The sequence below is a fragment of the Cynocephalus volans genome, chromosome X (assembly GCF_027409185.1).
Source record: "Cynocephalus volans isolate mCynVol1 chromosome X, mCynVol1.pri, whole genome shotgun sequence".
NCBI classification, from domain to species: domain Eukaryota; kingdom Metazoa; phylum Chordata; class Mammalia; order Dermoptera; family Cynocephalidae; genus Cynocephalus; species Cynocephalus volans.
In genome coordinates, this window is record NC_084478.1 from 177801599 (window position 1) to 177819156 (window position 17558).

The window sequence follows — 17558 nt, forward strand, 5'->3', positions numbered from 1 at the left end:
ATCGCCCTCAGGAGCAGTCCTGGCCCAGGCCAGAGGATGATGTGGCCGCTGCCTGTGTTCCTGTCTCACCACCCTGCCACCTTGCACATTGCAGTGGCCCGTCGTTCTGACCTACTTAGGGTTCCCCAAGTGGGCCCGGCTGGCTTAAGGATCAAGGTTTGGTCATGCGAGTCACTCTCGGGCGTGGGCACCCCACCCCTTCTTACCTGCCACAGCATGACACAGGTCTCTCCCAGCCAGCCTGCCTCCCTGCGAGACCAGGAGGGCCCGAGGGTGGGCCCCCCCAGGCAGGTTACCCAGCAACACGAAGCTGCCCTCCCCACAGAGCCCAGGACAGGCTCCTTTCCAGGTATCACCCTCACGGTGCCGGCCACCCCACCTCTCCTCATGCCTCAATAAGCTTAGCAACTTCGGTGGCCCCTCCTGTCGCTCAGCATGTGAGTGGGGGCGCCTCCCTTTCCCCAGCATTCTGTATCACACCATTTCACCCTGTTACTGCTTTGCAGAGCCAGGACAGAGGCTCTGGGTCCCGCAGCAGGCAGGTACTGGAGCTGGGCTTTGTTCACTGATTTCTGCGACCTCTAGAGTGATAATGCAGGGAGGGACAATACTCAAGGTGACTGTAGGAGACCACACACCCACAGAGCTCACCGCAGGGACAGCCATGAGGGGGCGGCCCTGGGGGGCTCTACTCCAGCTTCCTCTGGGCAGAGGGCCGGGGGCCTGGCCCCAAGTATCTGGCCAGTGAGGCAGCCGGCGAGGAGTTGACTGCATTTATTGAGACAGGGTGAAGAGTGGATGCTGCGCAGCAGCCAAGTGCGGGAGCACACACCCTGGTCTCGGGGAGCACGGTCCCAGGAGGGCATGGTGAAGGCTCTAGGGATATGTGGCTGTCCCTATGAGGGCCAGCAAAGGCCTGGCAGGGGGACATCGAGGTTCTGGTTAGTGCTAGCTGCAGGCCTGAGTCCACTGAACAGTCGAGGTGGGCGCTGCCCGTGGTGCAGGGAGTGCCTATGGCACTCAGGCCTCGGGGCTTGGGGCATCAGGCGGCGAGTACATGGGCTCCACGTGGCCCCAGCTGCGGGCCTGCTCGTCGGCCCAGGCGAGCAGCTCAGCGGCGCGGTGCAGGAAGATCAGGAGCAGGGTGTGCACGTCACCCTCTGCTGAGTGGGCCGCAGTCGGCTCAGCATGGAAGTACCGGTGGAAGAGGCTGCCCAGGCTGTAGCCCTTGTGGCCCTGGGCCCGGGTGCCGTGGCTGTGGGCACGGTCCAGGCCCCGCAGCGCTGGAAGTGTGTCCAGGCAGACAATGTCTTGGGGCAGGTGGGCACCCAGGCGCTGCAGCTCCGTGCACAGCAGGGGGAAGTCATAATCAAAGCCGTTGTGGGCCACAAGGCAGATGGGGCCTGCCTGGCGGCTCAGGAAGGCCTGCAGTGTCCGCACCACGGCACCGTCGAAGCTGGCCTTCCGGGACTCTGCCAGGCCTTCGCTGCTCAGGCCAGTGATCTCGCTGGCCTTGGCAGTGAAGGGACGCCCTGGGCACATGCAGAGCGTGAGCTTGTCCAGGATCCGGGGCAGCACAGGGGTGCCAGACTCGTCACGCTCCGGGTTCTCCAGGGAGGAGCGGTGGACAGCAAAGAGGGATATCTCGGCGATCTCCGGCTTCACATTGGGGAGCCCGGTGGCTTCCAAGTCCAGGAAGACAAAGGTCTCAGCCCGGGGTGGCTCGGACATGGTGATGTTCTCAGGGGGATAACGAGGCCGGCCTAAAGCTGCCAGAGCAAGAGGTACACAACCTGAAGGTAAAGAGATGGGACACCCGGGCCCTGCTACCCACGGCCATCTCTCTGGCCAAAGCTCTGACCCCTCTAGGCCTCACTTCCTGACACCCCCACCCCACCAGATGGGGCTTTTGGCTCCAGGAGCAGTTTCTAAGGCCCACAGCCAAGGAAACTTCAAAGGAGCTTCTGGGGTTAGGACCCAGTGAGCAGAGCTTGTCACTTCTGTCCAGAACACACCACGCTCCTCCACTCTGTGCCTCTGGTCCCTCCCTGACCAGCCCCACTTCTGCCACCTAACAAAGAACAAAAGGCCTGATGTGCCCAGAGCCCTCTGCCTCCTGCCTCCAGCTATGTGGGGGGCCCATGCCTACAGTCAGGTCCCCATTAGGGATGTGGGGAAGCAGGTGCAGCTTGGGGATGGCACCTCGGCAGGGACCAGCCCCTTCACCAAGACACCTTGGCTGGGAGCCTCAGGCACAGCACCCTGGCTCTCCATCACCAGGGCTGGCTGCCAAGAAGCAGGCACCCATGAAAGCCTCTCCTGGGCTCAGCCCCAAGCTGGTCTCCGGCTGCCCCCAGGCTCCCATTGACTGTCTTGCCAACCCTGTCGCACTGGCTTACCTGGGGCTGGCGCTGGCTGGCTTCCTGGGCTGCTGGGTACCTGTCTGCTCACAGGCTGCTCCAGGCAGCCTTTAATCAGTGGCCGCGCCCCACCCCCAGCCGCCTGTTGGGCAACCGGGAGGCCTGAGGCCGCAGGACCTGTGCAGCCGGCTGGCTCACCACCCCCTTGCTAACTCACAGCCGCCGGGATGAGAGGCACGCCCGTGTTTACAGACTGGAAAGCAGGCTCCCGGCCGCACACAGGCTCCCGATGAGCAAGGTCACAAGTTGGAAGTATGTGTCCTCACTGGCACGAGGAAGCTGGCGGCGCTTGAAAAGCCGTGCCTTCTGTCCAGCCCTGTCTGCAAGTCTGATGGGAGCCAGGCTGTGGCTGCCAGGCCTGGCAGACCCGGGTTCGGTTGCTAGCCCCATGCTGGGACATGTCACACGAAGGTAACAGGTCCCCTTCTCCAGGCCTCAGGTTCCCCCTCTTGTTAGTCTGAAGTGGGCTTGGGAGGGTGAACAAGGTGCCTGTGCATGCTGTGCTCAGCCTATGAAGTTCCTAGGGGCGCTCTTTAAGGATGGGAGCCTCGGTGTCGCCCAGTGACTGAGATGTTGCCCTACCTACTGCGGCCCTCGAGTCTCTCGGCCTGTAAAGCAGTTAGTGCACCCGGGCAGTGGTGACCACAGGCCTGCCTGTCCTCCCGCCTCCCACAGCAGCGGTCTGTGAGACACCCCAGGTGACTGGGCGGGAGGGGGCCCAGCGCCCAGCTTCCCGTGGCCTCCTTGCTGCAGGTGCCCACAGGGGGACCTGGGGAAGCGAAGGGGCAGGGCAGGCAGTGGCAGGTGCGAGGAGGCCCTTCCTCCCCCAGCCACACCTGTTCCCATGCTTGAAGGGAGGGAGGTGGCCGTGACAGGCACACAGCTCAGGGAGATACTGGGTCACCCTGGGAAGCCCTAGAGCAGCTTCCTGGACAACCAGTCCAGCCACCGCTAAGAATTCCCCAGCCTGGTGCTGGGCGCCCTGAGAAGGAAGGAGGCGGGAACAGGTCCCCGCCTGCTGGGTCCCAGGGGTGGGTGACGAGCACTACTGAGGGGCGGCAAGGAGTCCTCACAGGGGACCCTGAGGTCAGCCAGGGGGAGGAGGTGGTGGGGACCCTCCTCACACACAGCTGGCAACAGGGTACAGTGGAGATTTTGGGGGCTTGGCGTCACTGAGCTGAACTGGGAGGTGGCAGCAATGGGGAGAGGGGCCCAGCCCAGGCCTGCTGGAGCGCTGCAGCCAGAGGTGGCCCCGGCCCCGGCCCCTGGACACAAATGAGGGGGCAAGCAGCCTGGGCCAGAGAGAAGGGAGAGTGACACGGAGCTGCGAAAGCAAAAAGCAGGCTGGAGGCAGCATCTCGGAGCCTGAGGTTTCCTTTCTCTCCAGCTCTGCCCGCTGCCCTCCAAAGGAGCTGTAACTACTTCTCCTGCGGTGGCTCGTCCCTTCCCACCACCTCAGGCTCCAGGGAGGGCCTCCTGCTACCACACTATCTGCCCTGTGCCTTGTGCAGGCTGTTGCTGAAGACCTTATGTTTCCGTGTTAGTTCATCCATTTTGGTGGCTGCAGAGGAAAGAAAAACAAAGAGGAAAGTGAGCCTAGCGCTGCTCAGCCTGGGTAATCCACATGAGGACCACCTCTGCCCTCCCACAAAGGGCGCCTGTCCTCCTTGGCCACTCCTCCTCAGGGAGGTGCCCCCGCACCTGGCCCTCAAGGGGCTCGAAGCCTGGGGCCAGACTCCCACTGTCTCTCCCCAGAGGGGGATTTGGAGGAAGGAATCTGGTGGAGAGAGCAGGTGGGGGTCAGCCCTCACCCCATGGGCCCTCAGAGGCAGAGGAGAGGTGGGCTTCACTTGGGCTGCCACTGGCCACACCAGGAGCCTTCGCCACCTCTCCTGAGCTGGTGCCACCAGCTCCCCTCCCTCATGCTCAGCACCAAGAGGGTTGCTTTGTATTCTAAGTGTGCCGATATTTTCATTGCAGTGGGGTCTTGGGAGGCCTGGGAGGCAAATGGGACTTCAGGTCCACCCTATGGAGACAGCGACCTGAGTGTGAGGTGAGTGACCACGGGACAAGATGCCTGCCTGCTCATAAGGCCATGCCGCTGGGCACGGGCCTGGCAAGCACACCCAGCCCCTCTTGAGCCCCTCACTCCATACACAGGGATGTGCTACCAACGTAGCCCAGCCACTGGCACCCAGATTGCTGGGGGAAGCAGCACGGAAACACACTCCCTCCACAGGGGGTGAGAGGCATGTCGAGACTAAGGCCCTCAGTGCAGCAGGTGAGGAATGGGACAAGCAAAGCCCCATTCCCAGTGGCCTCTAGCACAGATTTGACACTGACCCCTTTCCCTGGGCATGTCTAAAGGTAAGAATTCATCTCAAGTGAGTCGTCAGGAGGCAAAGAGAGACAAGTCCCTGCTGGCCCTGTGGCCTGCACGTTCCTCCAGACCCCGGGGGTGCCTAGGTGCTCCGGGGCGAGCAGGCGCTTCCTGGCACATAAAGCATTGCTGCTCCACATGGCCCGGGTATAAAGAGAGCCTATTTGAAAAGCCACACCTGTCACCAGTCCTATGGTGCCATGGTCACAGATGAGATGGCACACTGTTAAGAATACTCAGATCATTACTATCATAATGACAGCACAGATCAGAAGCAGTTTATTAACACAATTACACACACTGGATGAGAGTCCCAGTGACAGTGGTGACTGGCATAAATGCTGTAATAAATTTTAAAATGGAAGGTTCGGTTGCAGTTCATTCAGCAAGAAGACACTCCTGAGTGCCCAGTACGCATGTGGCAGGTATGTGTCCAGGCCAAGAGTGGCAAGAAGGCCAGCTGGCCAAGGAGAGGGCCAGCTGGAGAGTTTGTCCAAAGACAGTCTCCAAAGGGAGGGCTCAGAGGTTTTGTGACCTAAAGCCACTACTGGGAACACAGTGTTGGAAAACGTTTACAGGCAAACGCTTCGGTTGCTGCTGACTGAGGCAGTGGATAGCAGCGGCGGTGAATGACAGCACATCCAGAAGCTCGGGAAGAAAGCTGGGAGCGAGCTGGCCACAAGAGCGCTGTGAAGCCCTGCCGTAGTCCTGGGAAGTCCAGGGCCATGTGTGTGCCCAGGGTTGTGCAAGTGACCAGGGCAGCCCCGAGAAGGCCCAGGGTCTCTCCTCTCACTGACCCCAAGGCTCCCAGCAAGCAAGAAGTGGAGGAGAAGGGAGCACTGCCCACTGCCTGGCTGAGTGCGATAAAAGAAAACACAAATCTACACATCTAAAAAGCTCAAGAAGCTCCAATGGGATAAACTCAAATTGATCCACATTATAATCAAACTTTCAAGAGCCAAAGACCAACAGAATTTTGAAAACAAGAAAGTGAAGACTTCACATACATACAAGGATGTCCAACAAGATTAACAGCTGCTTTTGCGTCAGAAGCAATGGAGGCCAGATGACAATGGGATGACATGCAGCAGCCCCCCTTATCTGCACAGCATGTTCCAAGACCCCCAGTGGATGTCTGCAACTGCAGACAGTGCCAAACCCTACTGCCGTCAGTAGGAACGTGTTTCTGTTCAAGTCCCCCCACAAATGCGATGCCTTGTCCATCTTGACTAAGCGCTTGGCATGCATGGCAGCTGGAACTTTTGCAGTTGGAGGTGCAACAGCAAAACCAGCACAGCTTTCTTTTCCTTTTTCCTGATTTCATGGAAAGAAGATTTGTTCTTACTTTAGAACTCAGTAACCTCAACATACAATTTTTTTTTACTGTCAAGAACTTTCACTTTTTCATTTAAAGGTAGCACTTTACAGCTTTTCTTTGGCATATCCAAATTGCCACCATCACTACTCTTGTGCTTTGGAGCCATTATGAAATAATATAAGGGTCACGTAATGCCATGACAGTCGATATGATCACTTAGCCAGCTGCTAAGTGACTAGCGGAAGGGTAGTGTCTACAGCATGGATATGTTGGACAAAGGGATGATTCACATCCTGGGTGGGACAGCATGAGATTTCATCATGCTACTCAGAATGGTGTGCAATTTATTTGGTTTTGGTTTTTTTTTTTTTGGCAGCTGGCTGGTTTGCATGCAATTTAAAACATATGAATTGTTTATTTCTGGAATTTTTCATTTAATATTTTTGGACTGTGATAGGCCACAGGTAACTGAAACCATGGAAAGCAAAACCACGGATAAGGGAGACCACAGTATTCAAAGTATGAAAGAATTATCAACCAATAATTCTATATGTGGCAAAGCTATCCTTCAAAAATGAAGGAAAAATTAAGACATCCCAGATTTTTAAAAAAACCTGAGGGAGTTTGTCACTACTGGACCTTCCCTACAAGAAATACTAAAGGTAGTCCTCCAGGCTGAAATAAAAGGACACCAGACAATAACCCAAATCCACATGAAGAAATAAAGAACTCCAATAAAGGTAATGACATGGGTAAGTATATTCATAAAAGTGAATATAAATGTATTTTTGTTTGTGACTCTTTTCTTCTATCTAAATTAAAAGACAATTGCATACAGCAATAATCACAAACCCAAGTTGATGGGCATACAATATATAAAGTTGTAATTTGTACAAAAATAATAGCACAAAGTAGGGAAGAAGGAAAGAAGCTAAATTAGAGCGAAGTTTTTGTACACTATTGAAATTAACTTGGTACGGGATTGTTTTAAGATGTTAACGGTAATCATAAGGGTAACCACTAAGAAAATAACTTTTAAAAAACAGAGTTAAAGAAACAACAAGGGAAAACAGTGTACTAGAAAATATATATTTTAACACTAAGGAAGTAGTAAAGATATATAGGATCGAATAAGATCTGAGAATTATAGAAAACGAAGAGCAAAATGGCAGATATAAATTCTACCTCATCGGTAATCACATGAAATATCAGTGGATTACACAACCCAATCAAAAGGAAGAGAATGGTAGAATGGATAAAACAAACAGTTACCATGTGATCCAGCAGTCAATACTCCTAGGTATAGACCCAAGAGAACTGAAAACATATGTTCACACAATGACTTGTACACAGTGTTCAGAGCAGCACTATTCGTAACAACCAAAAGGTGGAAACAACTCACATGTCCACCGACAGATGAACAGATAAACAAAATGTAGTATATCCACGCGATAGAATATTATTCAGCTAAAAAGGAATGAAGTACATAGATGAACCTTACGAAACATTATGCTCAGTGAAGGAAGCCAGACACAAAAAGCCACGTGTCCGTTTATAGGAAACGTCTAGCACGGGAGATCCATGGAGACAGACAGTAGGTAGGTGAGTGGCCACCAGGGCCTGGGTGGGGGCAGTGGGGAGTGACTGTGTTTCTTACTGGGCTGGTGGAAACGTCCTTGACTTAGTGGTGATAGCTGCACAACCACGACTATCTTAAAACCCACTGAATTATAACTTTTAAAAGAGTGAAGTTTATATTACGTGACTTATAGTTCAGTAAAGCTGTTTTTAAAACAAAGAAGAGCAAGGTGGGAAAACTGGCTTTACCTTCTTTCTATGGGTTTATTTTGCCATTTATTCTCTAATCTCATCAAATATGGTATTGGTACGTGGATAGAAAAAAACGTTAAAAAAGACCAGAATAGAGAATGCAGAAACCCAGACATATGTGAATACTTGATAACTGACAGAGGTGATGCTGCCGTAGTTCGGGCGAAAGAGTGGACTTCCGTTAAATGGGGACAGGACAAATGTGTACACAGGTGAGGTAAAATCAAATGGCCTCCACCTCACAGCACACACACAAATCAACTCTAGGAAGATTACTGACCGAACCGCAGAGGTAATGCCAGAGCTTTTGGAAGATGATATAGGAGAATATCTTCATGATGTTGGAGTAGGAAACTATTGCTCAAGAAGACACAAAAGGCACTATCCATAAAGAAATGATGGCTGCATTTGACTATATTTAAATTAAAAGCTACTGGACATCAAAAGGCCACACAAAAGGTATGAAGAGATAAGGCACATAGTGGCAGAAGACTCATATCTGGGATACAAAAAAGGCCACAAATCAGTGAGAAAAAGACAAGCAACCCAATAGAACAATGAATAAGACTTAAACGGGCACTTCGCAAAAGGGAAAAGTTCAGCAGTCAATAACTGTATGAAAAGGTACAATCTTGTTTGGTAATTAGAGAAATGCAAAATAAAGATGCGATTAAATACCACTGCACGCCCACCAAACAGGAACCAATGAGAAAGTCAGGACCCAGTAAGTACTGATGGGGGTGTGCAGCAACGGGATGTTACACACGCTGCTGGGAGGATGGGCAATGTGGCAGGACCGAGTCACACTGAAGACGAGCACACTCACCCCATGTGACCCAGTAATTCTACTCCTAGGGAGACAGCTGGAAAAATGGGCACACACGTGCATAGGAGACATGGTCAAGATTGTTCAGAGCAGCATTATTCGGAAGAACCCAAAATGGAAACAACGCATATGTCTGCCACCAGCAGAGTGGACAGATACGGGCGACATAGGTCTACGATGGAATGCTATATGGCAACCTGCAGCCCACCACCTGCTGCTGTAAGCGACGTTTTACTGCAACACAACCGCACTCATTTACATGACCTCTACGGCTGTTTTCCCACTATAACAGTGCACCTATCTAGTGGCCACAGAGACCATGTGGCGCACAAAGCCTAAAATATTTACTATCTGGCCCTTTACAGAAAAAGTGTGCCAACCCCTGCCACAAGGCAGTGAAAATGAGCATGTTATGGATACACATAAGTACATGAGTCACAGAGTTATCACCAAGTCACAACAGCAGTCACCCACAGGTAGGAGAGGATTATGACTGGGAGGGACACATGGGAGGTGCTAGCCATGTCCTATTTCCTGACCTAGGCTATGGTGACACAAGTGTTCACTTTAAAATCATGTGAATTGGAATGGAGGGAGCTGGACACAGCACAGGAAAATATCAAACCAGTTCATGTTTACAGCCCTACAATTGAGACTCCTCCTGAAATGCTATTTTTCTTAAAAAAAAAAAAAAAAAAAAAACTTTTCTGAATATTTCCATGATCAACAAAAACCTTACACAGAAAAAAATTTAATTAAAATTAAATTCACATACAATTTTGCCCCTATCCAATGGCAAAACTGTTAAAAGATGAAATCCAGTGCTGATGGTGACACAGCAAGATGGGAATCGTTTGGGCCTGATAACCTGGCCTCACTAACTTCGGGAACTCTGTCCTAAGGACAAAACCTAAAATGGGGAAAACAGTTTATGTCTAAACATGTTCACTGTGTCCTTTTTTTAAAAGATTGTTCATCAAGAGGGAAAAGAAACCTAAGTAATAAACAGTCACTGGAGAATAGAAGGCTAAAGAAATAGGGGACAACCACCCGCCCCTGACTCCAACACAGAAAATCAACGTCCCGATCACAGCTCATTCCCTTCGAGGGCTGCTTCTACGTTTCTCCTTTGGAAAGGTGAGGTCACACTGCGTGTTTCATTTCTTGACCCGCGCTCCCTCGACTGTTTTGCAGCATGTGCTTCCACATGCCGTCGTACCCAACGGCGAGCGCTACCCACCGCACAGAGGGCTGCTGTTTGCCCAAGCGTTGCCTGACGTGAGAGCTTGGCTTGTTTCCACTCCTCACTACCGTAAATCCTGCAAGAGCATCATGCAGTATAGTGAAAAACTGAAGATGACGTGCAGACTCAGTAACAGAAGATGTTAAGAAAATGATAGCAAATGCCTAAAGGAAAAGTGTTTGACAACTGAAAACATTACTTAGGAAACCTGGGAAAAGGCTTACAATGAGGTCAAAGGGATAGAACGTGATATGAAACTGTACATATGTTATGATTACACTTACCTTGTAGAAAGAAATTAAGAACAATAATAGGAAAAAGAGTGGAAGGAAACAGCAAAATACTAACAACGGCCACCTCTGGGTGGCCAGCGTACAGGTCAAAGACCCCACATGTCTTTGGGTTAGCCCAATTTTCCACAACAAATATTTTTATTTTATAACCTGTTGAAAGCATTTTTTCAAGAGAAGGAGAACATGCATTAGAAAAAGAAGAAAGAAGGAAGAGGCCAGTTCCCAGATGCTCGCCAGGAGCTGGCTGGGCACAGGAACAGGAACCCAGAGGACCCAGGCAGCCCTGCCCACCTGCGGGCATGGCCACATACCTAGACTCATCATGGAGTTGCTGCTGCCCCAGCAGATCTGCTCTCCCAGCTGCTCCTTGGCTGCCTCCGCGGCTTTCACAGAGGTGACAGCAGCCTCCACCACTGCTCTCAACAGCTGAGGGGGGGAGTGGGAGCATTAAATGCTGCTGGTTTCACCTAGAGATGGCATCTCCTGCTTCCCACCCAAGTTCACACCAAGCATGTGGCATTCACCCCCAAAGACAGCCAAGGGGGAGGGAGAGAACTCCAGCTAGGGAATCGCCAATCAGATTTCTCAAAATTAAGTCCCCGCCCTCCTGGCCCAGCACGGAAGCCACACTATCACATCACTGTGGCAACCTTCGGTGCCTACTGACATGCTGGTACTGAGTGTCATCCCAGCCTGAGCAAAGTGTCTCCCCAACCTGCCAAAGGTCCCAGCCCCAGAGCCCAGGGCCCAGGCCAAGCCTCTCCTGGCCCCTGCTGCCAACCCTCAGGTATCTCTTGTCGAGGGGAGAAGAGATTCTTACCTGGCTGCAGGAAGTCAGAGTCTGGGACACGGCCTGGATGATGGGGCCGCACGGGTGGAGGTTGGGGCCTGGGCGCTGGCAGCACTCACCCAGTTCATCCTCGTAGACTTGGAGGAAAGCCAGGATGAGCTGGTGGAAGTCGGAGATGACCAGGCGCAGCTTCTGGTCCAGGGTGCTGGGGTCGGCCCCAGCCACAAAGGCCCCCTGCCTGTGCTGCGCAAAGCCAGAGGCAGAGAGACTTGGGGCCTGGCCAGACCCGGCTGCTGCCACATGCCCAGTCTCAAGGCTGTGCATTCGGAGGAAGCAAGCTCCGCAAACCAGGAGACAGAGGAGCTGAGCAGAGCAGCTCAGTTCACAGCAAGACCTTCTGACCTCCGCTATGCTCGTGTGGGCCTCAGTCTCCCCGACTGGCAAGTCAAGAAGCCGGGCCAAGGGCTGGTGGGAGAGCTGGCGTAACAGGGCACGCCTAACAGCTGAGGCCGAGCCCCTCCATTCCGGGAAAGCTCCCCCGCTCATGCACAGGGCTTTGCACCTTAATGGGGACTGAGCACCCACCGTGCTCTAGAACCTGTTGGGCCCTATGCACGAGCCACCTCACTTAGGCCCTGGCACGCCATGCTGGGGGAGGTGACATCACTTGCCTAGGACACAAAGCAGGGCCTCATCACCACGCCCCACAGCCCCCGGGGCTGGCACCCCTCACCTTTACCTGCAGTGACTGCAGCTTGGCCGTGCTCTCCTGCAGCTGCCTGGCCAGCTCTGTCACCTTCGCCTCCTCTGACTCGGCAGAGGGGCTAGCCCTGCAGGGAAAGAAGAGGAGACACTTCCAGCTCGCCGCCACTGTGGGTGTTGGGCCACCCTGCGGTCCACATGCGGGAGGCCCCCCAGGGCATGCACCTTCGCCAGTTGTCTCTCTGCTCGTGGAGGAGGGGCTGCATATCCAGGCGCCATGGGTCACACTCAGGGTTCAGGAGCATCCGCAGGTGGGGGCTGGAGAATAGCTCCCCCAGCAACACCTCATTTTTCTCCCTGGTGTCCTCGAAGTACTCCTTCAGGCTGCAAAGTCAGCCCCCAGGGCCATGTGGTCACAGGCCAGAGCATTGGCCCAGCAAGCCCTCTGTCCCACATGAAGTCCCAAGAGATGAGACCAGGCAGAGAGGCCGGAAGAAGGAACCCCACCACCTGGCACTTCTCCCAGCCTCTGCCTGTTGGCTCCTCCAAGAAGCCTGCCCGCCCACAGGGGTGCCCCAGGCACCTGCCCTCCTCCATCATGCCCTGCTGTCTTCTCTGAGGCCCACCCCACACCTTCAAACTGACTGCCTGGGACCTGGGGCAGCAACCTGGCACACTCAGACTGCAGCTGCACCTCGCCCGTACACCACCTGGCCCCCAACCAGCTGGCCAGCTCCCCAAGGGGGGTGCCCTGCTGGCTTCCATGTCCAGCTCTTGGGCCAGGATGTGGTTGCAGCTGGCAAGCTGCTGCCACCAGAGGGGGACAGTTAGACCCAGCTGGAGATGGGACCGCAACCCCCACCAGCTCCAGATCTAGGACCAAGAAGATCCCGTCAATGGCATCCACCTGGGCCATTCGAACCTTTACCTCAAGCAATTGGCACACCCAATGGTCAGGCTCCGGACCGCGTCTAGCAACTGGTCCATAAAGTGCAGCTGCTTCTGGGCACAGGCACGGCCCTGGGAAAAGAAGGCCACACGTTTTCACTGGCTAGACCTAAGCCAGTCCGAGGCCAGCTGTTCCAGGGGCTGCTGCCCCACATGCTGCCCACTGCTGGGGGCCTAGCCCACCAGCTTGCCAGTCCCCACCCAGCAATGTTTTGGACTGGCTCAGGGACCTTGGTCTCAGGGCTGCTGCCATCAAATGTTCCCTGTCCAACCCATCTCGGGTTGCAATGACACCCAGAAGCATACTCTGGAAAGTGCCAAGTGCTGCAGAAACATACAGGAGTGTGTATTTGTCACACAGCCAACAGCACGGCTTATTGGGTGGGCATGTGGCATGTAGCAGGGCCTCCTAAGGTAGAACACAACCCAGAGGGACCTGATGGTGGCCTACTGCTCAGGAACACCTCCAGGACAAGGTCTGCTCTCCTGAGCAGATCACCCTCCCAGCCAGGAATGGCCAAAGCCGACCAGCACAGCAGGGCAAGGCCGTGGAGAGCCCTGCTCTCTAGGCAGGGCACTGACATTGCAGTCGGTCCCCAAGGCCCCAGCCTCCCCAAGCAGCAGCTCTCAGGAGGCAGCTGCCGGGCCAGAGTGCAAGGCTTCAGGAAGCACACTCTTGCTTCCTCCAGCAAGAAGAGGCTCACCACTGGTCCCCAGGACCTAAGTGCCAACTGAGAGGCCATTCATGCCCGATCCACAAAGCCCAGTGTAAGCAGGGTGGCCCGAAAGACAGCTGAGCCTGTCTCTGCACCCTGACCTCCTCCTTGCCCCTGCCCCAGCACACACACCAGGATGAACTCACACAGCCAGCACCATGGCACTTACACCCAAAGCCAGCATGAAGTCCCAGGCATGAGTGAAAGGGCCAGGGGCTCCTTGGAGCATTTCTGGCCCAGGCAACCCTGGGTGAGGAGTAGACTTGGGGGCAGGAGCGGCACACTCACTCAAATATTCGGAGCTCAGCTCCCTGTCTGCTGGAACCAGGTCTTAGGCCTGGCTCCCGGCTGTGACCATGTCAAGTCCATGACCTCATTCCTGCGAGTGGCTTCTCAGACCTCCTCACTACCTCCTTGACTCATCCTCCCAATCTGCCTGAGGGACACACTTGCAGGGCAGCCCTGGAGCAGCGGTGGGACACTGTCTAGACAGGAGACAGCCCAGACAGATAGACAAGAGCAATCGCCACTCAGGACCTCATGAAGTCTTAACCAGTGAGTGGCCTGTGCTGGGACACCTCTGCCTGCCATCCCTTCCTCAGTGGACAGCTGGCTCCAACAGCCTCTTCGCCCCCAATGCCCAGGAAGGGATAGGTGGCCTGATCAGGATTCCACCAGCCACCAGGTCAGGCTGTGACCATGGTACTGACTGCACTGGGCAGTCCTGGCTGACATCTCCACTGAAGTCCCCTCTGGATCACTAGCACCTAGCCCTCCAAGCCTGAGACTCATCTGAACACCGTATCTCATCTGTCTCCTCTCTGCTCCCCAGCAAGGGACGGATCCAACAAGGGCCCTCTGGAAAAGTCTGCAGAACAAACCCACAAAGCCTCAAACCCTGCTATGCTCCAGGACTCTGTCCCCTGCCCCCATCAGCAAATCTGGTTGGCTTGGCCAAAGCCAGGTGCTCCTCCAGCCTTCTCCGCTACCAACACCCCCACGCCAGCACGCACATGTGCCTGGGTGCTGCCGCAGTCTGCCGATGGATCTCCAGGCAGCGACCTGCCCTACCCAACCTTATCCTCCATGCCACGGCCACATTGTCTCTGACACCTAACAGAAACCAGTCGTTCCTCAGCTCAAACTCTCCAGGGGCCACCACCATATTGAGAGCAACACTCTAAGGCCTCCCAGGTCTACAAAAACCTGCCCCATCTGCCCTACCCTACTGTACACCCTTGCCCTCCCCCATTCTGCTCCAGCCAAACTGGTCACTGGCTGTTTCTTGAACACACCAAGCACTCGCCGCCTCAGGGCCTTTGCGCTTGCTATTCTCCGGCCGTGCGCACTCCTCTCCCACATGTCCTCTTTTCTTTCAGCTGCACGATATTTTTTATTGAGCTACAATGCACATGCCATGACATGCATTGCAGGCAAGCGTACAGTTCAGCAGTTACTAGGATATTCAGAGCTGTGCAGCCATGACTCTCTATCTCCCCAGAGAGAAATCCTGTCCCCATCAGCATCAGTCCCAATTCTCCCCTCCCAGCCCCCAGCACCCACTCATGTCCTTTCTGTCTCCATAGATTTGCCTATTCTGGATATTTCATGTAAACGGAACCATATACTATGTGACCTTTGTGCCTGGCTTCTTCCAGTTGGCATAATGTACGACAATCACCCACGTTATAGCATGTACCAGTAGTTTATTATTGCTAGTTAGATTCTGCATTCACCAGTTGACGGACATTTGGGTTATTTCCACTTTTTGATTATTATGAACAATACTTCTTTGAACATTCATGCATAAGATGTTGTGTGCATATGTTTTCAATTCTCTCGTGTCTATGCCTAGGAGTGGAATGGCTGGTAGTGTGATGACTCTATTTTTAACCTTTTGAGAAACTGCTAGACTGTTTTCCACAAGAGCTGCACCATTTGACATTCCCAGCAGCAGTGCAGGAGGGCTCATGTCTCCTCGTCCTCACCAGCACTTGCTATTGTCCTAGTGTGTGTGAAGTGGCACCTCTTGGTTTTGACTTGTATTGCTATAGTGACCAATGACATTGAGCAGCTTTTCATGAGCTTACTGGCCATTTGTTTATCTTCTTTGGAGAAATGTCTATTCAGATCCTTTGACCATCATTTTTGAATTGGGTTCTTTGTCTTTTTCTTATTGAGTTGTATGTGTTTTTAATACAAGTCCCTTATCAGATACGTGATTTACAAGTATTTTCTCCCATTCTGTGGGCTGTCTCTTCACTTTCTTGGTGGTGTCCTTTGGTGCACCAGTGTTTAATTTTAATGAAACCCAATTGATCTAATTTTTGCAGCTTGTGCTTTTAGCATCAAAATGATGATTTTAAACAATATCCTTATGAACTAATGGATTTAAATATAAATGCCGTAACAAAGTGTTCCAGGCTCAACTTCCTGCCCCAAGTCTGCATAACCACTGAGCGTCGCTGTTCTAGGCCTCTTCAGGGGACAAGGCAAGGAAATGTACATATATTTTTTTTTTAAGTTAAAATATATTAGGAGCTCACACTTATATTCCTAATTAAAATTCAAGACTACAGAGTTTAACCAAATCTAATGATCTGATGTCCATATTTCCTTTCTCACACCCCCAACTCCCAGGTCTCAACAATGCCAACAAAATTGTCCATTTGCTTTTGTTTTTTATTCCATAACAAAAAATGAGATCCTTACATGCTGCTGCAACATGGATGAACCTTGAAAACACTGCGCCCAGTGAAGATGCCAGTCACAAAAGGCCACATACTGTAGGACTCCATTTAGATGAAACTGAGACAGACAGTAAATTAGGGGGTACCAGGGCCTGGGGGGAACAGGGAGTGGTTCCTTTTGGGGTGATAAAAATGGTCAGAACGAGAGAGAAGTGGTGGCTGCACAGCATTATGACTGCACTAAATGGCATAGAATTGTATGTGAACATGCTTAATGCCGCTGGACTGTGCACTTAAAAATGGTTAACGTGGTACATTTTATGTGATGTGCATTTGACCATAATTTTTTAAGTTAAAAAAAAAGAGTAGAGCCTTTTTGGGGCCTGCTGGGAAATTGTTCTAAATGGTTAAAATGGTAGGTTTTATGTTCCGTGCATTTTCCCACAATAAAAACATGAAAAGAATAAAGTATAGGGAGGGTTCCAACTGTGGGTCATACAGAGGAAATGCGTGCTTGTCTCTCTGCCACTGAACGCCCACCTCCCAGGTGGCCAGAACGCATGAGGCAGGGGTCGCGGTCTCCGAGATGTAAATGCCAGCGGGCAGGTCCGGAGGAACCCCAGCAAGCAAAGCTGTCATTCAGACAGGGGGTGAGCATCTGTGTTTTCTCCTCCAGCACCTCCTGATCTGAACTCTGCCCAGATGGCCAGGAAGGGAGCACTACCGTACAGACAGAGAGGGCTCCAGGAGAGACCCTCTAGTTCTGGCTCAAGGAGCAGAGCAGAGAACCCCTAAAGCCCAGGGAATATGGAGAAAATCCCCTGGCCGTTTTCTCTGTTTGCTCAGACCACAGACCCCAGAGCCCAGGCAATAAGAGCAGCCAGTGACAGAAAAGTGCAGCAGGCAGAACTCTGAGTGCAAGCAACCTCCCTCTCCATTCGGTGGGGCAACAGCACCAACAGCACAGGGCCAAACCCTCTTCCTGTTTTTCCCTTTCTATCCTCCCTCCACTGAGCCACGGTCACAGAAGTAAATGGCTTATGGCTGGAGGACAAAAAAGGGAGCCTTAGGGAACTAGAAAGTACCAAAGAGATAGCAGAAAGAGCTCAAGAAAGTGACCCCACAAATCTGTTTATGAATGCCTGGGCCCAGCCCCACCAGGGCACGGGTGGCTCTGTTCATGATGAGCAAAGACTCTGATTACTAAGCCAGCAGAGAGGCCAAAGCCAAGGTCCAGGCTGACCACTGGGTGCTCATGTGTAGGATGGCCCCAACAGCAGCGCAAAGGCTGCACAGACTAAACTGGCATTGGAACCACAGGCCAGAGAGGGGCTGGAACTTGTGCCAGCTAAACCACAAACATCAACATTCTCCATACAATTTAACAAGACCCCCAGTCAAA

General features: G+C 52.8%; 1 protein-coding gene across 4 annotated transcripts in view; it reads right to left on the bottom strand.

Annotated features, from left to right (window-relative positions):
* Nucleotides 1–771: 771 nt before the first annotated feature.
* Nucleotides 772–17558, bottom strand: part of LOC134366891 (three prime repair exonuclease 2) — a 32691-nt gene continuing 15904 nt past the window's right edge. For 2 of the 4 annotated variants that reach the window (XM_063083418.1, XM_063083417.1), the window contains 6 exons: nt 12731–12822; nt 12028–12186; nt 11840–11930; nt 11131–11343; nt 10622–10736; nt 772–1769 (listed from right to left, as the gene is read on the bottom strand). In XM_063083418.1, coding sequence (XP_062939488.1) covers nt 1021–1769; nt 10622–10736; nt 11131–11343; nt 11840–11930; nt 12028–12186; nt 12731–12822 — 1419 coding nt within the window. In that variant the 3' untranslated portion in view covers nt 772–1020. Of the gene's footprint in view, nt 1770–2399; nt 3982–10621; nt 10737–11130; nt 11344–11839; nt 11931–12027; nt 12187–12730; nt 12823–17558 lie in introns of those variants that run through there. The other 2 variants (XM_063083420.1, XM_063083419.1) reach the window with 2 other exon arrangements.